We start from the raw sequence: 25,561 nt of genomic DNA on the forward strand, positions 1-25,561 counted from the left end.
CGGTATACTGTATACTCCATGGATTCCAGGCAGGGGTGGCTCGCCCCCGAAAACGGCCGCCCCTATCGAGGAGCCGCGCGGCACCCTCGGGATTGGAGTACGCGTCGTTACCATTTCCCCCTTTTCAACCTACTCGTCCCGTTTTCTTTCGTCGGACCCACGTTGCCGTCCTCTTTTGCCGATCTTTCACGCGTGTCCATCAACACAGAGATGTTAATTAAAAATGCAAATGTTTCATTCAAAATATATTATAAATCCAGCAAATGAAATAAGTTTATTAAATTTGCTTGCCGGGTCAGTTATACGCGAGATTTCTCCTTGTTACTCAGTGACGCAATGAAAAAGCAATTATTACATAGCTTTCGTCGTCACTGTAATCTCAATCTAAAAAAGTTTAGCGATGATGACAAAGCTCGTCGTCCGCTTGAACCGTATTGCGGATTCGCTTCATCGGGAAATCGGTACTGCCCCCAATATACCCCCGGTAGGGTAGATAAAGGATCGCGCGCTGTGGGACAAGGGAGAAGCGCGAGAATGGTGCATCGAGAATTAAAGCGTTTCAATTATTTGATCGGTCGATAGAATTATACGCGCCGCAGCAGATCTAGATTGAAACAGGATGAGGCGGGTAGGAAGGGTAGCGCGAAAAAAGCTTTTCCTTCAAGAGGGGAGCGGGACACAAAGCTGATCACAACCGCACTCCCTCAGCGTTATATACGGTGTCGGAAATTGCCTTACTCGCCTCATCGTTTCATTGTTGTCTGACAATCCTTTCGGTGCCGATCATTTTTCTTACCATCAGTTCATCAGGTTTTTCTCGGTTCTGTGAGAAAGTGACCAAGTACGTAATAAATAATCCTTCAGTGCGAATGATGTATAGTCCGTGCGTGAAAAATTCTATCGCGTATGCTTACCGGAGCGCAAAGACATTTCGAAAAATACAATTGCAAAAAGTATGAAGAATGTTTCCTCGTTCGGCGATGCGATCTCGCGGAGCGGAAAAAGTAGCCGAAGAAGAAAAGAACACGAGATTAAAGTGTGTCCGGTGCAACTATATTTTACTCACCACGCCCAACTTTTATTTTCGTTGCTCGTTAACTCGCGACTCGCGTTCATTCATAAATTAACAAGTTCGAGGAAATGCCGAAGGAAAGGGTGAGGAAGGCGCGGGTTACCGTGGACGATGGCAAACGACAAAAGCAAAACTGGGTTTTCACTAATTAGAAGCCTAGTACCGGTACTCTCGGTAATTAATGGCTATTTCACTATCGTCATCTCCTTCGAGAATGAAACTTGCGCGCGCACATGCGGTAAACCATCGAAATGATGACAATCGCGAGGAACCGTAATGCTGCCCGTGCACAACATTCAACCGTGTTGGAAAACAAAAGAAAATCACTTCAATAATTAGTGATATATATATATACAAAACCTGACACGATTACTATAAAATAGTTTGCAAATATAGCGTTGAAAATTAGACTCGTTAAAATTATACCGCTTTCAATCGCTGAGATAAGGCTGAGATAAGAAAGGCCGTTCGTATAGCGTAAAGTGTATTAAAGGCAAAGTATAAAAGTTCAGCGACGCGCGAATTTACGAAGCGCGTGCGGGTGCGAGATAAATATCTTACGGCTCGGTACTCCTTGCCATCTTTCGACTCACGTAGCAGACTGGTTAGACTGCATTTGTATGCGAGTTCATGTGGATGATTAAGCTCGCAGAAACGACCAGTAACTGATATGCAGATGAAAAGCGTTATAACGTCTCGTAACCCGATTGAACTTATTCGCGCCGTACACCGCGACTGGACGATGACTTGAAGAAAAAGAGTGGAAGAATCCCGCGACCGATAATGTTACATAGTTTAAAAATGACGCGGATAATTTTACGGTTAGTGAGCATTATTGGATAACGCACGCGCGCGCTCGCGTGAGTTACAGTTCACTATGTACCGTCCGCGTCGTTAGCCAGGATATAGATCATAGCGGTAATTAGCCGCGCTATAGCGCGTGGTAATTTTATATCTATGATCATTCTAGATAATTTTACTGGCTTGGTGCTGCCTCGAGTTGGTGTAAAGCATAGATAAACGATGACACGTTCTCCATCAAGGTACGAGATGATCGCGCGATTGAGGATCCAGAATCCCATAACGGAGAGAGCATTTTTTAACATTTTTAGTACCCGCATAGTTTTGTGTTCGGCATTTGTGTTTCTTAATAGCTCAAAATAAAATCATATTTCGCTATGCATCCCTTTCCTTTAAACGTGTTTCAGAGGACCAACACTAGGATACCTTTTCTCATGTCAATTTTGCGAGCAGCTTTTTGTGTAAAGCAGAAATATCTCTTCTGGCGCGGTTTACGCGAGAGCGTGTAATCTCTGCTCGCACCTGTGCGTGCCGAGCACGCGTCTCCTCGCGAAGCGCCACGAACATGTTGTCCACGTGTATACATGGTGAACGAGAAGAGAGCAAAGAGAGGAAAACAGGAAAGAGAACGAGGAGAAGAGAGGAGCAAGAGACGGAGGAGAGAGAACCCGTTACCTCAAATTACACGGCTCAGTTTATTATTTATCGTCGGCAATTTCTGCTTCCACCGAGAAGGTGCATCCGACCGACGATCGAAGGATGATTTGTGCGCTGAACGCTCTCGAATCCACGCGGTCGATCAATGGAGAGGGCACACCGCGCATCGACCGTTCAAGGATCGCAATTTAAGTTTCTTTTTCCGCGGCAGGTCATTTTTCCTTTTTTCCAACTCCAAGCGCAAGTAATGCGGAAGCGCCATGCAAGAATCATGCGCGACAATCTCGTTACATCGAGATAATGATGCATACGTGTAAAAAAAAACCAGAAACCAATATACGCGATCGATGTCAATACGAATGGAAAAGTCCGAATGAACAATCCGAAATGCAATGTCCTATAAGGACGACAATGATCTCTCTACTTGGCGAACGTAATGATCCCTCAACGTGCACTCTGACTTATACGTTTCCTGACATTTTCAGATATTCAATTACCGCGACACGAGATATTGCGCGCCGAGTCGGCCGCAAAAACGTAATAAATCGCTCGTGCGCTCACTTGCCAGCCGCGCGATATACGGCAAGTGCACGCTGTATCGTGTCGATGCGCGTATAAATCCGGCACGCACGAGCGTGTATACGCGCATTGACGTTCGCCCTCGCTCAACTCGGCTGGATCTTGGAATGCTGCACGCGCTTCGATCGGCAAGAATCATACCACGGTACCACAGACCGGAATCCAGAATTCAAATCGATTTGGTTTCGATGAAACTCCTCGGGACGAGGAAGTTGTTGCACCGGGCTAACGGTGAAGTCACTTAATGCCGCTGTGCCGTCTTAATACTCGAGAGATCTCGCCCGCCTCGAGCTTTATCCGTTATTTCAAGACATTTCCTAGTCGACGAAGAATCGGACGTCGTTACAACATAGATAAAGAATCTAATCTAACGTAATCTAACCGTAATGCTGAGCAGCGAGAAAATTCAGGTCAGAAACGGTAATAAATGAGGATTAATGTGCGAGATTTAATAATAATTGGTGCTGACAAGGATAAAAGTGAACGTATTCACTCATAATAAATTAGGTGTATATCTGAATCGCGTATCTGGTAAAATCAAGTACGAGAAAGCGCGAAACTATTCGGTGAATTTTTCCGCGGCAATTATTTCCCGCGGGAGATCGATCGACACACTTTGCCCGACTTTATTACACCGTTTCCCTGCACGCGATTAAATTACGCGCCTATGACAGCGCCTAATTTTGTTTCAGCATGTACTAATAATTAATGCGGTCGCGACGCGGCCGTGCTAATTCGCCCCTCTTGCACATTTCTCTCTTACTCTCGTTCTCGCTCTTGCTCTCGTTGCGAGTTGGTGAAACACGATGCACGAGAGATCGATGCGACGCGCGCTCCACCACCGTAAATAAATAAATGCTCGCCCGAGCGATTAATTAAATGATAACAAATAATAATGACGTGTGAAATTGTAGCCGCACCTGCGGCAATTGCACAAATGTTAAGTGCGGACCGATCAATCCGGGCCACGATATTATTATCGCTTTGAGCGTGACTCGATGCTTTTCGACGACTATTTTTATTATTTGTTATCGTCGATGGAAGCTGGGCCAACATTGATCATCGCCGGATTCATTGACGTTAATACTTCGACTCAATACGACCACAGAACGCCGTAAGTGGGACAGACAAAAATATTCAAATTACACCGTAAACCGCTTAGGAGAGCGACTAACAATAAGTCGATTAAACTGAATAAAACATTAATCATATTCTATTTTTGCTTCTACGTATACTGAGTAGTTTAATGAGAAGTCGAATTTGGTCGAAACGAAAATAACATAAAATTTACCGAAAAGATGGCAGTAATCGCTCAAGAAGCAACAATCACGATCGATCAAACTGCAGAAGAATTGTTCCTATGGAAGATTCGAAGACGACAGCATCATGGTACTGCGAGTTTAGTGTTCGACTAACGAATGTCGATGCTGCTCGTTAATACGCGAAGAGCCACGAAACGTCGCTCGAACATCCGTGTTCGACCACGAGAACCACGCCGGCACCGCTATTTGCATAAACAAGACACGCACACATCTCTAAATAATTTCTTTTTGACACGGCGCACTTGCGCACGGGCGTAGATCATCCCTGACGTATTATGGATCGCGCGGTGCACAGTGCTCGCTCGATTTACATAGGGGGCCCTCTTCCATGGGCACCGCGCAAATTTTTTCGCAAATTAATGAGACCGCATAGGAGGCCGTAAATGGGCTTTCTAATTTTTCAGGAGACAATGGCACGCCTCTACGGAACGAACGAACGCGCGATTAGCATATAGAGTGGATAATTAATTGCGTGTAGCACAAAGGTCCCTTTTATTTTATTTATCTGTTTTTATTATTTTCTCGTGTTTTCGGTCGCTTTTACTCGCGCTGACCACGGAACTCTAGTAATTTGACGGTTGTATTCAAAGTTGACGCTTGACGTTGCATATGACAGTCGCGGTCTGATTCTCAATCGTCCATCATGAACAAGCGCGACGTTATTTTCAATAAAGAATCAGAGCGTCAAGATTCGCGACTCGATTATCTGCGGCTGCGATACCGAGGCCGCACAGTTTTAACGCGATTGCAAGACGCGAAAACGCGAAAACGGTGCGACTGAATATAGTAAACTGAAAAATCATATGGGACACGCTACGGGTGTGGACTGTTCGAGGAGAAAAACAATTGGAGGTATCGACCAACGAGTGTACTCGAGCACGAGTGCACGCGCGTGCGAGGGTGCGTTTTTCGACGAGCGTGGCGCGGCCAACGGTGTCGAGGGCGCTTCACTGATTTTTCAATTATACACCATCGCATCGAGTGGAGTATCATTTTTGAAACATCAACGACACTTTGCACATCGGGAAGCAACAACTGTTTCGGCGCGCTCGAGTGCCTCGTCGCGGCCTCTCGGTATTACGCGCTTTTAATTGAAGGTAACGCTTAACGGCTCGTTCCAAATTCGTAAATTACCTGCGTAAATACACACTGCTGGAACAAGGATCGATAGCAGCGTGAATTACACGGCGAGTTACACGGCGCGGCGTTTACGGTCGGCACATTTTCGCCATTGTAGCTTTCAATTATAATATTAATATATGATAAACGTGCCTGAGCGTGCGCATATCGTTCGTTATTTAATCATCGTTACTTATCGGCTGTTGTATGTAGCGAGCTAAGAATCTTCAAATCGTCGAATCAAAATGAATTATCTATTGAGCGCGTCTCCAAAATTTTAATTACTTATCTCGCATGTCAGTTTCCGGTCAAATTTATCGCGCGCTTCAGTTTTTACAACGTTTAATGTTTAACGTTAATTAATTAAAGCGAAATTGTGCGGCAAAGCGCGGATTAATTTCGACAATTTCGCCAGGGAGGACGTAAAGAAATGTAAAAAAAAAAGAGGGAAAATCCGGAGCGAGATAGGGCGAGATGAAACAAAAGAACCGACGGAAAGATGGTAGAACGATGAAAGAGGTCGAAATTTTCAAAAGGCATTTCCTCGCAACGTGAATTTCCGCGGGACACAGAAACGTACTTAAACCATCTTCTAAGAGGGGGCAATAAAACCGCGATTGGACTTTGTCGGGGCCGTCGTCCTCGCCTCCGCGAGATATCTTACGGATAAGGATAAGGGATGCGGCGCACACCGAGGTGTCGCCCATTCCTCTCATTCCCCCGATGGCACCCTCGCAACTATACTCCCGGGAGTGAAATGCTCTGTTACTTAAATATTTAACCAAAGCCGACAAAGTTTCCCCCGTTTCGCAAGAATATGCCGCGCCAACTTATTCCCTCGTCCTCATTTCCCGAGGTTATTAGGAGGAAGAGTGCTCCGCGGTTGTTTGTGTCGTTCCTTCATCAATATTGTTTTTTTTATAGTCGAAAAAGAATGTTTGCAAATTTTTCTGCCAACAATTGGGACCAATGGGTCCCAAAAGTCTGGGAATGGTACTGGGATCCTGTTAAAGTTCAAGTGCCCATGCTCCATATCGGCGATGGTGTCAAAACGAAATCACTCGTTTGCCCGTGCGAGCGAAATCGCTTTTACTTGGTTACCGCTTTATGGGATCTGCATGGTATTGATTTGTCGTTTAACGAAAACGCGCGCGAATGCTTTCGCGGGCGCGCGGAAGAATGGAGTGGCCATGGACGGTACAAACGACAATAAAATATCCATTTTAACAAACATCAGACCACCGAAAAATAGCCCAAAATTCAGCCCAACAACCGACGACCACCCCTCACGCGCGATATATACCCGGCGGACTGATGATCAATGGCTCGCGCAGACTTTGCCGCCTCTGTGAAAAGTTACAGTCGTCCCCTATTTTATCGTACGCTTGTCGTGTGCGTGCGTGCGCGCGTGCGTGCATGCGTGTATGCAAGCGTCGATACAAAGGAATGGCTCCGCGTGTGCGAAACGCACCGCATTGTGTGTACGACGATACGCGGCGCGACCACGTACGCTATCACGTGCGTGGGCGGTTGATTTTTCAAAGCGCATAATAACGGAAAGTCAACTCCACGATGCCTCGGCCCTCGGTAATGGAGCCATTCGTTGAAAACGGGGTGAAACATTATTATCGGTCAAACGCACGCCGAAATATGTAAATCCCGGCCGGCTCCGCTCGCTCGGCGATGCATCGCGAAATATGGACGAGAGTATAATTTCTTGGTCGCCGTTCATCTGCCGTTGTTAGACGGACCGATTCACCATCGTTGATAAAACGATGATTCCCCGTGCACCAATTAAATCCATTGTAATCCATTTACGATGATATCCGCTTCCCCCATTTTGCGATATATTACTTTATTTTCTTCCAAATAATTTTGGTGTTTCAGTAGAGAAGTAACACATTCCACGCAATAAAAGTATCGTTCTTCCGAGTAATACGATTGCGCGAGTTCGAATTCCTTTTACGAAAATATAGATTGAAACGATCCTTATCGCGGATCGTAATAATGAACAGGCGTGCATTCGATGTAAACGAGAGTGGTAATGCGATGCGAGGGACGATAAGGAGATAATGACGATGATCACGGCACGGGAACCCGCACTTTGTTCCACGGCGCGCCGCGATAATAATAATAATCACAATTAAGCCCGGCCCGTGAGGAAAGTGACTTTAATGCCATGCAAGAGTCGCATCGAGACGAAAAAAATGCGATCTGACCGGACGCAAACGACAAAAGTATCGGGAAAATATCCATCGTTAATCGTTAATGCAGAATGATGCAACGCATAAATCGCAAGGTCATTTTAAACATTCGCTGCGATGGTCCCGACGTTTTTCACGTAGTACGGTGACGCGGTTTGGAACGCTTGCCCGCGAGCGATAGGATTTTTGATATCGACTCTTTTTCGACAATTTTTGTACCATTTTTCAGAGCCGTCGTACGTACGCGCGTGCTCGAGGGTAGAAACTGCGGTGGAAAATTGTTATTCGCGCGGACGGTTATTATCGCGACGCGCTCTTTTGCGAGGGAACGGACGAGAGATAGTTGAGAACCGCTCTCGCGCGACCCCCGGGGTGCAAAAATGATGTTTGCGCCGATACGAGAATTACGAGCGATTTGCCGAAACGAGTGACCGCCTCGTTATTGGACACTTTGGCCTGGCTTGTGTCTGCTTTATTTTCGCGATACTCGGCTTTATTTTCCACGCACGGTGTGAATAACAATTATATAATAATTTCGTTATCCGCTAGCGAGAGAGTGTGCGAGAGTCGTACACGCATTCACGTGTGCCGATAAGCGAACATTTCGAAATTTTCATGCCATTGACAAAAATGAAGTTTTAAGCCATCATTTTTAAGGCTCGAAAATCTGTTGCGACAATAATTGATTAGTTATGATTTTAAGCTGCTCTACTACTTGCCGCGATCCGACACTTGCTTCGTTTTAATATCGCCCAAAACTTTTCTTCTCTCCAACGAACGCGACGCGACAAGAAATAAGAGGGGAAAATCGCGCGAGAGCGCAAAAAAGCGAAACGAGAGCTCGAAGCGTGACAAGAGTACGGATTCGGTATCATAGTTGCCGGCCTCTTCCTGTCGCGCGTCAATCAACGAAAAGTGCGATAAGCGACCAGACAACATGGCGCTCCTTCGCTGACCCGTGACTATCGGCCGCTTTCATTAAAATAAACGGCAGGCAACTTTTATCACGCTACACCCCGAGGTTATCTCGTTTCTCTCTCTCTCTCGTTCTCCCCCTTTGCCGTCACGCCATACTCATCTCGATCTCTTACCATGATTCTAGATCCACCGACGAAGAAGATGGACAGAGACAAAGTATCGGCGAACGCCGCTGACAAAAATGATAGCGCGTGCTTCTTAGAAACAACGATGATACCGTCCGATTTACCGCGCCGCTAATTACAGTCTCATGTCGTTTGAGACTATCCTACACTGTTCGATAACACGATTCCTCCGAGAGCTCTAACACTCTTTTCGCGATAAGCGGTGCATTAAGCCGACCGATATATGCGCATACACGATGCGCGTTTTGATTCAACTGGTTCAACTACTCGATCGAAACTGACCTCGTCGAGAGTGGTCCAAGCGCCTTTACATCACGCAATGCTGCGAGGTAAGGCTAAATAGAATTTTTAATAATGCAATTTAGCACCGCTTCACGTTTTACGTAGATAAAACCTCGGTTGGATCAGTAAATATCGGCGGATTCTTTCCTACGCTGCCAGAAATCTCCGTGTGTCGGGCGTACAGCCGTGACTGTCCTTCCTCTCCCGGCACATAATCCTTCTTAAGACGTTTTCTCTAGCCCCTCGCCGAGATTAATCCAAGGAGATCCGGAGGTTTTCGTCCGATATAAACGACGTCTGCCTGACCAACTCGCTCGTATAATTGGTTGTCAGTCAAGTAGTCAGTGCCAACCCCCTTGGGTCGGCCCCGACCGATTCTCCTCGCCATCGTGCTTACGAATCCCCGAGGGACACCGGGTACATAGACACCAAACTGAAATCCTAATGGGATTCCACGTACGACCGGGGAAAGGATTCTTATCGATTTCGACCTCGAAACGTGTCAGACGAAAAACGACGTTTTAAGTAACGTGCCGACCCGGTTAAGAGAATAAGATAAGAGATTCAGTTTCCATTTGTACTCGTTTGTCTTGCCAAAGGATACAGTAAATGATGATATCACTCTGATCACGCCTATCATCACGTTTTTAAATCAGCCAACGATGTGTAACCGAAACAATCGTGGCAATTGTTGCGTTTTTTACTCGTACATGTTTTGCCTTTGCAGACATTATCTTAATAGTCAACAAAGATGAAGATGATGAGACAAAACAGTAATCACTGATAAATAGAAAAGAGCTTTCTTATGAAAGCAAGAAAAATACAAAGAAAATTTGTAATCGAAAAAAAGGTGCAAGCCAAGGAGAGAAATTACCACAATCATTTCGAGCTAATGGCTTTTGGCACGAAGCAGACTCGGCAAAGTACCCTTGACCCGTCTAACGTGCGATAAATAATTCATCGGCCGATTCCACCCCAAGTGTTCACGGACCGACGGTGCTCCCAGTAGAGAGTACCAGTAGCCGCGGATAAAATAATTGGTGGCTAATTAAGGAGGCCCGATTAAGTGGCGGCCTGCTGAATAATCCCGGCATTCGGGGTTGCGCGAATAGGTCTCCATAATCCATAGTGAAAGGACGGAACAATGCACGGATGCACGAATTAATTTTCAACGACGACGACGACAACGGTGATGGCGACGCACCCTGCGTGACAGTTTGTCACTTATTTACGTAATACATCACGCAGCCAACTGGGAATCATATAATGTCTCGCATCGTAATGGTCAACGATATTCATCTATCTGCATTTTTTTATAACGCTGAGCGAAAATGCAAATTTACTCTCCATATTATCTCTCTCTCAGCGTGACAATTTCCAATATTCAACGTCTCGTGTCCTCCTCTCCTTCTCGCGCGATACAGATATCATTGAATAGTCGATTATCAGACTAATGCCACGTGACCACCGAAGGCAAGTTCATTTCCTGGTGCATTAAGGCCAACAGTTAACGCGATTGAGCATCGTACGGTGCGTACACCGAGTCCGGCGGCGTCGCGTAATGCACGTAATTAATAATTGCTGGTACGCATCAAAGCTTGTCATTAATCTGCCTAGCTATGGCCGACGATGCGCGAAACGTTTTGATCGTTTGATAGCAAACCGAGCGATTTCACGGTGCAAATCGCAGGGAGATGTAAATTACGTCGATTGAGCCGAAAACGGGCGTTTACGATGGGATAATGCTCCTCTAATCGAGATCTCGTTAGAAATGTTCTGCCCATACCTCCGAAAAAAACGAACAACAAACGAGAATGCTTCTTTTCTTTCATCGATCGAAATCGTGGATATACGAAATCGTACGTACGATGTGTAATCTATACTCGACTTTCTCCAAATGACATTTTCAGCGCCGCTAACAAACCTTTCAGGCATACATTGTTCACTCTGCACACATTCGACACGCAACATAAGGCAACGAGCAAGAATAGCGCCGGTGCGTTTCGCGATACGATTCCGCAACTCTCCGGTTCTCACAATTTGCATTTCGCTGGATAGCGCGGAGAAGGAAAATGTCATTTCCCGAGGCCGGGCCGGGCCGGGGGCCCTTTCTCTCTCCCGTGTTTTCCGCCGTCGGTCATTAATCGTTCCACGCGGCAGTGGCCTAAACTGGATACATCTCGTGGTGCACGTGTGCGACATTTCCACTGACGTTTCCACGGCAAATCACCAGCGATCTCGCGCGGGCGTTTCAAAGACACCGACGTTTCCCCTAAACGGCAAACTGTCCGCTGTACCATCAAGAGAGAAAGAAGAGAATGCATTTTTCTGTCTAACACAGATGTCGTCTTCTTCCACTCTCTCTCTCTTTCTCTCAACAATGTAATTATTCTAGTCGGTAAGGTATATTTTTCAAACTGTACCAGTATTACGATCCAATGCATTAATCTCGTATCGTCGACGAGCGAGACGATCGCTAATAAATCGCGGTTCATTACTATCGCGATGTGGCGTTGTTTGCGCGGTATGAAAACTCGCCAGCGATAATATCGCTAGTTTCTATTTCACTTTTATGGCCCCGCCGACAAGGGGGGTAACGCGCCATTGTCACGGCGAGCGGGACAATTCGCCACGGATAGGCCACGGTAACGCGTTCTCCTTTAATGGTTCGCTGTCGTATGCGTCCATTTCTCAAAGTGCAAAACGCGATCGCGCGGGTTTTCTCGATAGCCGTTTGTCCACGATTTCGCAACCGGCCACGTGGACGGCCGGACGACCATCCACGAACCACGAAAATGACTTTTCGTACAGCTGCAGATTCCAGTCGTGCGCGCGCGCGTGCGTGCATGCACGCTAAGAGAAAAACAGAAAGAGAAAGAGAGAAAGAACGCCGCGAGCGGAATAAAAGTGCATCGGTCGTTGCAACGTACCGGTGCATAGACGCGCGTGCCCGAGTATTGTGCATCATCTCCTCTCGCGAGCGGATCGGTCCCGTCTAATGCCGGTAATTTGCAGTTATTGCTGTTATCTAACAGTAACACTCTGATTCGCGCGGCATCGCGGGAATTGAGACGGACAACGGCGCCGAGAGGAGAAAAGTTAGATCATTACTTTTGCATTAAACCTTTTTACATTCAATCTGACAATTTGCAAATAAAATCCTGTTACGTTCGTGACAAAGAGCGGCACTTTGCTCATTCCCGTTACGCGTCAACGTTCCGACACGCGTCTATAAAATCTCATGGTGCTTCCCCACCGATGGATCGTTATATTTTTCACACACGAACGGATATTTCGCGAGGGTGGATTTATTCCGATGGACAATGCCTCCTGGCAGGTTATATCCCGCAGGATCGGACGCAGGTAATCGAGGACACCGAAGGTTGAGCACCCCCCGGTCAAGGGAGACCTCCGATTGGTCGACGATGCCACGCACCTGGCGGACAGCTGCTACGGAGACGACGTATGGGCATGTGTAAGCGCCGTTAGCACACATATATGCGTGAATGCACGCGCACACACGCATCGTCATCGTTTCATGTCTCTGTCGCATGCACACACGTACGAAAAAGAAAAAAGCGCGTGCCCGTGTATGCGGCTGCGTGCAGGAACGCGTACGAGTAAGCAAATATACTGCTCTTGCGTCGATATTAATATAAATACGAGAGCAATCGCAAGTACCGCACGTAAATAACGCACGAAATTGAGACCGATAACAGCGAAATCGAAACTACACTCAACGCAAAGCGTCCAAAGTCGGCATTAAATTTCAAAATTTATCGCCGTGTCGTAACAATGGAATAAAACTAAAATTTATACACACTAAGAACGTTATTATCATTCTTTGAGTTATATTACCTTCTTTTTGACAATCAGTTTAACGATAGTAACAGATTTCTCGAAAATATTCATTCGTGCTTATCGAATATCCGATAATCTTCGAATTTTTCTATTAATCACTATAGTTTGCCTTGCAAATGGAAAATCAATTTCATCCCTAGATGGTACATCCAAACAAATTCTGAATGGCGGATGATTTTTTGAAACAGGTACAGGATGAAGGCAATGCCGCACCATCGAAACAATGCTCACGAGGGGGTAGAGCAGCCGCACTCGTGCGCGCGCGCACCACTATTTCGAGGGAGGGTTCGTTCATTCGTCCGCCGGTCCGCCCGTTCGTTCGTTGCTGGCAGGTCTTCCACCTAGGATTATGGGTTTTAAAAAGCAAGTAACCGGTTTTCGACCAGCTAATGATGTCATTGTTTTATGCACAGAACAGAAATAACAAGATTTTTCTTCGGAGACAGGGTTACCGGGTTTAAAATTCTCTCAAGAGGATCGATTTCTGGATTTCTTGCAGAATGATGAAAAATACAACGGTAATTCTAAAAATCAGATTATTCCAGAAAAATCTCGTCAAACATTTTCACTCGAGGCGGTTAAAATACAAAGAATTATATTGTATCATTAGGAGCGAATGTATATATTTCATTAATATTTATCGATAAATATGAAACATCAAAACTATCTGTTACGTAATGATGAAGCATTTCAATAATTGTAACCAAACGATGGCATTCTATTATTAAGTGACGATTACGCAACGTCGATTCATCGATAGTCAAAGCAAGCCCGAATTGGGCGCAGCTGTGTAAAGAGAGCAACGCAGCAAGTCTCTAGATTGTTCGGATGTACAATGTTTTACCTTTACCGCAAACATATTGCGCTTATCTTAATACGATATCGAGAAAAAAAGGAAGCATCAAGTCATGCTCAAAGTAACGCGATCGATCTCTGCCGAGTACTTCTTCGACGACATTCGCGTAGAATTCGTATTATCGCATTACATTTTCGAGAAACGAATTTCTCGTAACCGATTATTCGCTAGCAATGCATATTGATGCTGTTTGCGCGATCGCTCCGTGTGTACACGGTATCGTCGATCGGTAAACCATCTATCTTTCAAATTGTGCTGACAAAAAGAAACATATACGGCGTCGCGACACGAAGTCATTTCGGTCTAGACCTCGTGTATATCAACGAGAGACGAGTCTTTCCCGAAGTGACAAAGGCTCATATTTTTTCCCGTATTTCTTCTCGAGTTCTCCTCAGAGTTCTTCTCGTCGGAGTGGAGAACTCTCTTAGTCGGACAACGCCCTATCGCTCGACGGAATGGATGGGTAGGTCGGGCGTATTATAAGGACGGTTAAGAAAAGCCATATCTAAAGAAGAATATGAAGAGGAAAATAGGAAAGAGGAGAAGGAACAACATGGCGCTGAGGAAATGACCGAGTCATGGGTGCAACGCGCGACCATAATTCTGACCAACGAAATACCGCGAAATAATTCCCTGGTACCCTACGGAAAAGAGAGCAAAGGTCCTTCGTGTCCGACCATCTCCGCCATCATTGCCACCGGCCCGGAACTCGGAAACCGTGTCTTGTAATTTCATATCGAATTTCAAGGGACCGGTCACGCAGCTCGAATTAAAATCCGTGTCTTCGGGGAAATGGGAACGCGTGAGAAGAGACTGCGTATTGATTGGTCCAAATGGAAGGAGGTCGACATCCCGTGATATTTACATCACATTATTTTTTTAATTACTAGATTTATCACGATATCGTCCGTCAATTGCAGCGACGCTTTCTTGTAGGAACCACGGAAAGAATTGAGCAAAGGTGAAGAATCGCCATCTCGATGCTACACGTTGGACACGGCTATAGTTCGCGACGTGAACGATATTTATAGCAAAAGTCAATAATTTTGTAGTAGAGAGACGGCGAGGACGACTCATGGTCGACCGATCGAGAATGGCGGTGGTTCCATTTTGCCACCCGGTACACCAACACCCGGGAACGACCACGCGAGACGAGCCGAGCAAGTCTTCGTCGCGGAATCGCTCTATCGATGACAATTATCGCCCGAGCGATGCGGAACGATGCAATTTCACGAAATTACTTGGCGAGTGAGCGATTGTCTATAAGGTAATCCCAGAGCGATCGATCAGAGACCTGCCTGCGAGCGACATACACGTGGCTGTCTGGATGCACCATTAGGTGTAGCGTATTTCTTCATCGCGAAGAAATCATTTCTCTATCACGGATATCGTTCCGTTTCATCGAGTCAACTGCATGTGAGAGTTTATCTTATCGCATGTTCCAACAAACGAATTTAATTCCTTAGCCATTCGCGAAGCGATTCCGATCGATATTCTGGGATCTTCGATATCGCGTTCTGTCATTCAAAAATAAAGATCTGCATCAGAGATGATAAATAAATGAATTTTCAGAACCTGCTAACAATGTGATTTTTACAGCACAATTTCTTATCTGCAAAATAAATCAGATGCTATTCTTGACGCGATTGATGTGAGATCGCGTAATCTCGCACATCTCGCGATATTCGTTCTCGATATTTCCGCCTCGTGTAAACAATGTATTGCATTATTATGATGCAATCGATTACGTATTTGGCGAAATTACATGCATTCTGACAAAACAGTCCTCGGGATCGATTTGCTCAACGACTACTACTTAAAATGGCTGTGTAAAAAAAACGATGATGATAAACGCGCGCCTTCGCGAGGTAAAACTTGGTTCGTGACTTTCTCGTTGATCGCATATAGAGTCGCGAAAAGTTTCGGACTCATCGAATATGTAATGTTGCTACGATGCGGCAGACAATAACGGCAAGAGCCTCACGTAAAAACGTAGAAACTCGCTCGTGGATCACCAGGAAATAATCTAGGGACAGGTACGGAGGTAGGCACGATCTACCGTGTCATCTCCGCGGAAATCGAAACTAGCTCAGGGCGCTTCTATTCCGGGTGCCCTACTGCACCCCGTAAAATTATCCGTACCGACAATTCACACTCTCTGATTTTATGCAAAGATAACTGAAATACTGCAAGTGAAATTATTGATAAATGATTGAGACGTTTATTCAGAAAATCAGTTTAATTTTTCGCATAAATTACAATGTAATCATAAATAATAAGAAAAAACAAGGAATCCGACAAAGGCAACGGGCAGTATAAAGGCTATACGAGACGGAGACAGGCACGAAGGCAGGCACGATCTATCGCGAGATCAGCACGGAAATCGGAACTGGCTCGAGCCAACCCAATCTAAGCTCTATCCCATGCCGAGAAAGCAGGGGTGTGTGTGAGAGAGAGAGAGAGAGCCTTTACCCTCTCTGGGATGCCCAACTTGGCTTACACGCTCGCATTATGGAGCTCTGGCGGCACACACTGGACACGCATACCCACGCATGCAACACCTGCGTGCATGTGAACGCTCCTGCCTACCCGGCGGCTGCCCGCCTGCATGTGCATGTCCGCCGGCGCGTTTTGCACGATTATGCGAGAGAACTACCCGCTATGCAGATCGATCCCTCGGGTCGAAGGTGAAACCCGTTTCGGTGGCAAGAATGCCCTCGTGTGGATGCGATCCGCGCATATATACGCACGTGGGAGTGTCCATTTGTGTGCGTGCATATGAATCGGCACATTGTGTATTCTACCGCATGTACGTACGAAATGTACGCTTCGCAAGCAAGCAAGCAAGCAAACGAGTGAGTGAGAGAGAAAGTTTAGAGAGCATCGATTAAAACACTTATTAATGAGAAAGATGTTTCCGGAAAGCAATGAAATTTCAGAAAAAATATAAAGAGCCTCAAGCGGAGAGCCTGACACAAATGCACACGATAGAAAAAGAATATAAAATAAGATCTCGAGATACATTTAGCACAGATCGATCGCAGATCAAACGGGTCGGGAAATAAAATCGCCTCTCAAACCATGCGAGCCCGACCTAGACACGCAAAGGGCGAAGAACCTTCGTTTCGTGACTTTCAACCGAAACCACTCGTCATTCTTTAAGAGTCTGGCGGTCGCTGATTAAGGCTCCTGTTCTCAGGAGAAAAAGGGCCGACAGTGATGAGCGAGACGGAGAAAGAACGAGAGAAGCAGATATTAGGCTACATCCATGAAAGTTTACGGTGCTTGGGCACCCGTAAACGCCATATGGCCCGAAAGTCGCCATGTTTCCATCGTTTTCTTTCGCCCTGGAGCGGACTCGGGTCCCTGTGTATCTTTATCTTCTTTTTTTTTCACAGTAGCTCTCCCTTGTCTCGCTACTACGTTTCGACCCAAACTTGACTCAACGTCTTCGTCTTCGAGTCTTTGAAAAAATCTCGATATTATGCACATGCAGCTTTATATACCAAATTAATAAAAAATCCGACTCATAATTAGGTGCGAAAGAGTTGAGAGAAAAATTGAAAGAGCGTGAAATTAAAAATTTTAACGAAGAGATTACTGTAATTGGAAGAGATAAAAAAAGAGAAACGCTCAACAGAAGAGAATCATGGGCATAAATTTCTCACCGGCAAACGCTCGCTACTAATCGGCAGATTACGATGGAGAGAGGAACTGTTAACTCACCTGAAACAGAAAGAGATCGGGACCGTTATTAGAAGACATATCTTACGGTTGGAGAGCGTGTAATTACGGCATGGTAGTTTGTGTGTACATCTATCTGTTCGTATTCGACTGACCGATGGACGGTACGGAAATCTCCAAGCGGCACGGATAGTCGCCGGATTATCGACTATCTTGTCGTGCCGTCATCACGGATGACGCCCACTTACGCGGCATTTAGGATAAGAAAATTCATATTAGTTATTCACGCGATCGTCGATTGAAATGCTAATCGCGACGCTCAATTCTGTCGCGTTAACCGTTCGGCGAGGCCGTTAAACGGCCCCGAATTTACAGGTCCGCGATCGTGTTAATAAATTCTCCACGCTGTGTTATTGGCGCACGCGAATCGTGCAAGCCGTCGCACAATGTGTATCGATATACGAGTGACATCGTGCAATTAGCGTGACTGTAATTTCCGTCGCGAATCATAATCAGAATTTGCGTGCACGAGTCTGTGCTGCCCCTGATTTTAATTGCGCGCAATTATGAAAATCTGTACGCATTGCTACAATGTATAGCTGTATACGATATTTAATTTTATATAATTTTATTCGTAATACTAATTACACATGTGACAAAATATTGCAGCTATAATATCGCAGAAACTTTGTTCTTTGGGAAATCTCGATTATTTCATCGTGATGCGTAGCATCATCATCAACGTCATCATCATCAGCGCGAACAGAGGCTGGACCAACGGAGGATCGGGAGGCGAACGTACGCGAGAGGGAAGATCACGTCCAGGGGTATGTTTCGAAACGCATCCAGCTGGCGCCTCTTGGCGCTATGGCGGGCGTTATAAGCCTGCTACCAAATCAAGCGTGTGTGACACGCTAATAATCGGACGTATATATGGTGTCCATATAGTGCTCGCTTATACAGAGACAGATGTGCGTGTGCGCGCGTGCGCGCGCGCACCTACACACACCTGCAACGATCAGCACACGCAGCTCGTATGTAGCGTTGCTATATTACATCGGAGGAATCACGGAAATGCGTATATGTATATGTCGCATGCACGTGCTTGCGCTTTCGCAAGCACATATACATTCGAACGTTCGGGGGATGGTCTCGTCGGAAGATAATCGGGATACAAGAGGAACTTACGAGAAAAGCTAAAGGCACCGAATCTCTACCCGATGACACACAAACGACTAGATGGAGCCTACATTATGCATCTGACAGATTTGTCTAATCCCAAAGATCCCAGGAAAGAATTGTCCGCACCAGCGAGTAAATCATCACCGAGCACATTAGGCGCCAGTCACAAAGTAAAACTCGCATGAAACGAGAATCTAAATACTTAATAAGCATTCGAAATGCAACGCGGAATAGAGTCGCAGTCGTATAACTGCTCCGGTATTAATTTATGATTATGCGTTTCGCGTTTATAGCGCGAGCCACCCGAAAATACACATCAAACGGGAACGCGAGCGAGGACTCGACGCAATCGTCGTCGCTCCGACGCGATCTCCGTTTCCTTCTTTCTCGACCTCTCTGTCTCATCCACGTTAATTGTCATAATCGTACAGTGCGCGCGCGCGACTTCATTAGGATCGTTTGGTCCAGCGTGCATATACCCGCACACAGATACAAACGCGCTCTTTGTAGATATAACGTGCATACGCTTAACGTACACACAAGTACACACATGTATATGGAATATGCAACGCATGTAACGGTAGATACAACGCGGATGCACGCTTCCGCGCGCGCGCGTGTGCAGAGTGTCCCGGAGGCGACGTATCCGCGCAAACAGAGCCGGGGGATAATGGTTACTAGCAATGGATATATCGGCGGACTTGTGTTGGGATCCTAGGATACCGCTATTAGTACGGCTCTAGGCCGCGTCTAATTATACCTCGCGCGCGCCGCCGCGCGCGAATATGTTTGTCTGTCGCGTATCTATCGTATCTGCTTACGCGTGTGCATGTATGTATATTGTGCGCAAATTGTGGAAAGCGAAGAGCGAGAGCGAGAGCGAGAGCGAGAGAGAGAGAGAGAGAGAGAGAGAGAGAGAGAAGGCAGTACACGTACGTGTCCGTGTATGCACATATGTATGCACGCGTGCACGCGCGCGTAGCTTGTAGCTACAAGCGCGATCATATGGGTTACACATACGTGTCGGGATACTAATGCTAATCCCAAGCATAGATTACGAGACGGGCGACGACGATCGACCGGAACTGCCACCGTCATGGAATTTCCGCGATTTCTAGTTTCTAGCTTCCCGCGGTTGCTCGGCCAATGCTTGGTTCGCGCGGTCAGTGCTTTGTAGATTTCACCCTTTTCAGCACGCCCACATTGCGAATGCAAGTTCGTCCCGTCCTTCTTTTAATCGACCATTGACGATTAAGCAAAAGCACGGTAACAAACTCATCGCGATGTAATAAAATAGCACTTGTCGACCAATTCGATGACGAGGGAAAGAAAAAGAAACTATCAACTTTGAGACCAGAGCCAGGTCGCCGTCCCATTTATATCAATTCTATTCATTGCCGCTTTAAAGTAGCACTCGCGTGATCAGCGGTTCTCATGTCCACATTTTTCCAGCGAACGCAACAAATGTTACTTGAGATAAAACAGTTAATCGCACAGGTTTCACATCGTCAGTTATTTTACTTTATGCCACAAGACTTTACAAGAATTTTTTTCCGAAATTTCAGACATACCGTATTTATGCCGAGAAATATACTCGTGTAACGTCGATATATAGCACGGCGCGCCACATCTTACTCCAAGTAAATTTGGTCACTGGTAATACGCACCGTGGGAAGGCAGGTGAAACGGGCCGACGTAACGGGCCTATCGATTTCATTGATTCCTTTTTTTCTCGAGGCAATTACACCGACCTCCAGGGCGGAGCGTGCGCGCGCGAGCGTTACTTCTCTGACGATCGCCGCGCGTGGATCGCTCGTAAAACGCCAAACGCCGCGACGAGTCAGCGGCGGCGGCGGCTTTCACGATCGTGATAATCTCGCCGATCTGGCCTGCACGCGCGCGTACGATCCTCTCAAATTTTCGTCTTAATTGAAGCGAGCGCGCTGCTGGACCACCACGATCGACGGCTACTTTCGCTTTCGTGCTTCTTTCCGTTTCTTTCTTTCGTCCCGTTTCTTCCGAGCTTTCGCTCCATCGATTTGTAGCTTAGTTTGACAATTCTTCAAAAAAGGAGGCATACAAGAATCGCGCAATTTCCAAATTGTCACGATCTTCTACTCCTCCTGTGATAATATAAGGAAATTGAGTTTGCTAATCCTTGTGATAGGATTACGTAAAAATGAGGGCAGTTATGACAAGCCATTTATTATGCAGCGAGGTGGATGTGTGTTATTTTTCTTACTTCCATCTTCCTCCAGCTGAAACGAGCTTATAGAGAAACGCGCCGTCGCAGCGAGGCACGTAATATGTATCTTCATTAATAACGTCGAAATGGCAGGTCTCAGCGCGGCGTCGTACGGATAAACGCAAACGTCTATCGCATATACATAACTACTTATTAGCCGAAGCATATGCTACGGAAATTTCTTTGGATCGTTGCGGCAATTTTTTGGGAAATATTTTCACGAGAGTGTCGCATCTTAAAAAAAAGGGAAAGGGAAGCTATTGAATATTGAAAAGGTAATGCGTACAATAATGTAACGAGTCTGTCAGCGTAACCACTTGACGATGAGATTCAATTTGAATTTTATCGTTGCAGCTTAATCTATCAAAGTGATTCACGTGCGACAGCTCGGGGCGACTTAATTTTCGCTCGGGGTTGCTCGGCCTTGTGCATTGTAATACCCCAAAATGGACGCGGCGAGCTAATTAAGTCGGACGTAAAGAAAGATAACGTTTCATAATGAAGGTGGATTTTTTGCCTATTTTTCGAGCGTCGCCGTTTCCTCCCCTCGTCGTCCCGTAGCCGCGTCGGGAAAGATTTTACGCCCGACAAGCTCTCGGAAAAAAAAGTCCGAGTGTACCAGAGAGAGCAGTGAGTTTAAAACGTTGCAAGTGCCGTACCGGATATGAGGGACGCGGAGGTGGAGGAAGAGAGGGATGGTGGAAGGCGCGCACGGACCGGAAATGGCCGCCCTTAACCCAGCGCGATCAAAAACTGGTTTCGCCAGACACACGAAAGCGCCGCGCCGAGAGATGAGGGAAACGAAAAAAATGAGAAACGAGAGAGAGAGAGAGAGAGAGAGGAGGGGGGGGACATTTCCACTACCGACCTTCTCCCTACCGTTCTCTCGTCAGTAAATAACGGATAATTTCGCTCTCGAATAAATCGAGGGAGGCAAAAGTTTCGGCGTTAAAAAACTGTTTAAGCCGTTGCAATATTTTAAGGGTACCGCGGGGAAACTTTAATGCAGTTAATCCAGAGTGACTTTCGCGAAATACGACCCGGGGAATTCTCGTAGCGACGCACCACTTACTTTTCCCTCGTATGAACCGCCCGACGGCGACGATGCGGTTCCGACGATCGAAACAATCACCAAGAAAAAAGAAAAGGATAAAGGTTTGCAAATTTTTCCTTTATCACAAACAGTCCAATTTTTCAAATTTCATTTTCCAGATTCGCGCTATTCCACAAACTACATCACATTAAATCGTTTTAATACAGTTTTGCATTTTGTTCTACGCTGGTGATGTAACGCATCGCAGAAATAGATTCGTTCGATCAATCGTCATTAGACACATTATTTTCTTAGAAACATGCAATTAAGCAAATTTAAATTAGCAACAAAGATATCGAAATAATGAACCGACAGCTGTCGATCTAACGCAGTGTAAATGCGTGGCCTACTCGGTCTCGTAACGCTTCGCGTCATTAAATACATCTTTTGCTCGGCATAACGCGACGGGCATAATTACGACACTTTTGTACCGTTAGCATTAATAAGTCATAAGAGTCGATCGAGCCAAAGAGTCGGCCAATCCTAAAGATCGTAGACCGACGAAAAAGGGGTCGTCCAGAGTCGAGAATAAATAATAATTACACGTAATCGTGCCATTATATCGAATGTCTGTGTCCCAAAAATCAAGTAACCACATTAGATCTCTCTTTGTGGTAACGTTACAAGTTTCTGACTGTTCGTAAGAAAGTTCGTACGAAATAGCGAAATTGATTAAATCGAGGCCTCGAGTGTGCAGAACGAGCCGAATGTAATCGAGATGTAATTCAGAGAACGGTGGATACAGATTAAAGTTGCAATCCCAAGTCGAAAAGGAGAACCGCTGCGAACAGTCCATAAGCCAGAGAGGATCTAGCGGCTGTACGTGTAGTCTGTACTGAAATAATGTACAGTGCCGTACAAAACAGTCAGACAAGTCGGTGAGAGAGAAGAGAGAGGAACGAGGGGGTTTCTCCCGTCTCCCTTCATCGCGCGTTCTCCCTCCGCCACCCGTATCCCTCTCCCGTCGTCGGGGTAACAATGGTGTGCAAAGGAGATTAACAAACAGAATAAGCTAACGCATAATCGCATTATTTCTAGCTAAGCCGCATTTAAATTAGATAGAAATTCCATTTAACGAAACAATGCGGGGATGATGAGTCACTTCGCCGTATACTTGCGCCGATTCGCAATGTCGGGATAGACATTGTCGTCTCTCCCTTCTTTCTTTCGTGCGAGCGCGAATTTCTCGTTTCGCAAAATTCTTACGAGTCAGCCGCGTGTTATCGTGACGCCAGACCTTTCAGACCTATAACGGCTATACCCTTCGCGCAAGGTATGCCAAACGCGAATTCTGCTCCGGGTCCAATATGGACAGCAGTAATTTGTAATCAAAAGATTACATTGTAAAACTGGAACTTACAAGCAATATTTAGTCCGCAACGCAGGAGAGAAAGGATGTGCTCTATCAACAGGATGAAGAGGATTTATCCCATCTCCAGAGCGCGGGACGATATCGCCGCTTGTTCTAGTTCGGAGGAAACGCGATATCCGGCGAGCACCGAGCGTCTCTTTCGACCTATCGGTTTTGCAAAAGTATAGGTACTCCAAACCAATGTACAACCACTCGACTTGCGTCGATCGCCCTCCGACATTTAAGGATCCAATATTACACCAATGTATGATTTAAACTCACTTACACAGCCAAGCTGTCGTTTATTCAAATTACCTTGAAAGTTGGCGCAAACCATCAATTTCTAATCGACGTATGGACCCTTGTGGTACCAGTTCGCGAGTTTGTGCCAGTGTCCGATATTTGCGAAAGATTGTCATTAAATTCGACGTAACGTTCACGTTCTGGCGGTCACACGTTGTGCCGCGTCGTAAAATTTCTGGAGCACCCTATATAACCGAGGAAGGGCGTCCGACACAAAAAGAGCGAGGAGACGACGCCGAGCCCGCCCACGTGAGGACGGCCATACTCGTGACGTAATTCTGACGTCCCGTGCCGACGGCGTGCCCCGCACGTTTCTCCACCGGATGCACGGGGAAAATCGTAAACCGTGTACGGCCCCCTCTATTCACGACTGACGCGCGCAATCCGCTTTGAGGAAAATACCTTTCCCGCGCGCGAGACGCTGCCGGGAATTCGGAAGGAAGATTTACATTTTCCGCGGAAGCTCCCGTTCGCTTCCCCCTCAAAAAGATTCCTCGCGGAATACCGATCGAATCCGTCGAAGAGAGATATCGTTTGGATAAAATTACATTCGATGCAATCGAAAAATTGCGATCAATTTAATAATTCGAATTTTCACAATCTTCTAAAATGTTAGAAATGGCCAAATAACGAAAAATTCTCTTCTATCGTTTCCTCATAATTGGATCGGTAAATGGCCGAGGATACCCCTCGAGTGCTTACCTGAGGAGTGCCGTCCACGATTGACTGGTAAGCTGATTGAAAAACGCTGCCCAACTGCGTAAGGCCCTCGTCCTCCATCGGAAACATTATATGCGTCCCCGGCGAGCCGTTGTTATTAAGATTATTGTTGTTGCCCATCAGCTTCTCCGTGCTGCCGATGTCGGAGCGCAGTAACGCGTTGGATTGCATTCTCTCGTGGCGACGACGAGATCAACGAACGACACGTGCAAACTCGCGGCTGATCCGCGGCTGAGAGTGTCGTGAACGCACGGTGATCGGTACGTTCTCCCTACGTCAGACTTTAACGACGTCCGAGTTTCGCGGCGTGCAATTCCGCATCGTTCTCATCGTCGCAGTCGTTGCAATCCGGGAAGCGCACTGGGGGAATCTACCGGGAAAATCGATGCGTGTCGTCACGTAACGAGAATCCGTCTCGCGGTACCCGCAGATGGAGAACGATCGGAGAGATTGCAGCGTCCAATCTCCGACAGGTCGAACATACCACGCACTTGTCACGCTGTCCGGCACGTATGCGGAAAGACAAAGAAAAGGAGAGAGAAGGAAGGAAAACACGCGGCACGTCACGAAACAACCACAGTCCGTGGTCCAATCAATGGTGCGCCATCATCGATACCTCCATCATCCTCGAAGGAGGCATAGAAACGATTAACCGTATTATTAACGCGTCGGGACGCGTCAGGAGGCACGAGCGCTCGGTCGCCGCTGCTGCGCTGGCTGCATGGCGTCGGTCGCCGCTCCGATCACGTTACGGGTGCAGGCACATCGGCAAACGAATGTTCGCAAACGAATGGTGACGCACCGAAAAGTATCGCGAGAGAAGAAACGAACGTGATCGCGTTCACTCGTGTAAATCGCGTACATTTACCAAAAATCGAGAACGAACACACGAGAGACCCACTCTAAACGAGGCGCGCGACGAGACTGACGCGTCGCGAGGGGAGGCGATCACTACGACTCTCTTCGCCTCTCACAGCGGAGGGTTCCTCCATCCCTTCCGCGCGCGGTGCCCCACTCTCAGCACCATGGTCGCCGCTCGCTTGCTCGCTCGTTCGCTCTCTCTCTCGCTGGTTTGTTCGTTCGTTCGAGACTACCCCTCTCGTTCCTTCATGTTCCCTATATTCTCG

At 46.5% G+C, this 25,561-nt stretch overlaps 1 protein-coding gene across 5 annotated transcripts in view; it reads right to left on the reverse strand.

Annotated features, from left to right (window-relative positions):
• The window catches only part of LOC105274987 (transcription factor 12), a 91,209-nt gene that overhangs the window by 37,066 nt on the left and 28,582 nt on the right, over nt 1–25,561 (reverse strand). For 2 of the 5 annotated variants that reach the window (XM_026970164.1, XM_011331541.3), the window contains exon 1: nt 24,417–25,372. The exons of 2 other annotated variants lie outside the window; for them this stretch is intronic. In XM_026970164.1, coding sequence (XP_026825965.1) covers nt 24,417–24,605 — 189 coding nt within the window. In that variant the 5' untranslated portion in view covers nt 24,606–25,372. Of the gene's footprint in view, nt 1–24,416; nt 25,373–25,561 lie in introns of those variants that run through there. One more of the 5 variants, XM_026970155.1, reaches the window with a different exon arrangement.

This window comes from Ooceraea biroi, chromosome 1 (assembly GCF_003672135.1).
Source record: "Ooceraea biroi isolate clonal line C1 chromosome 1, Obir_v5.4, whole genome shotgun sequence".
Lineage (NCBI taxonomy): Eukaryota > Metazoa > Arthropoda > Insecta > Hymenoptera > Formicidae > Ooceraea > Ooceraea biroi.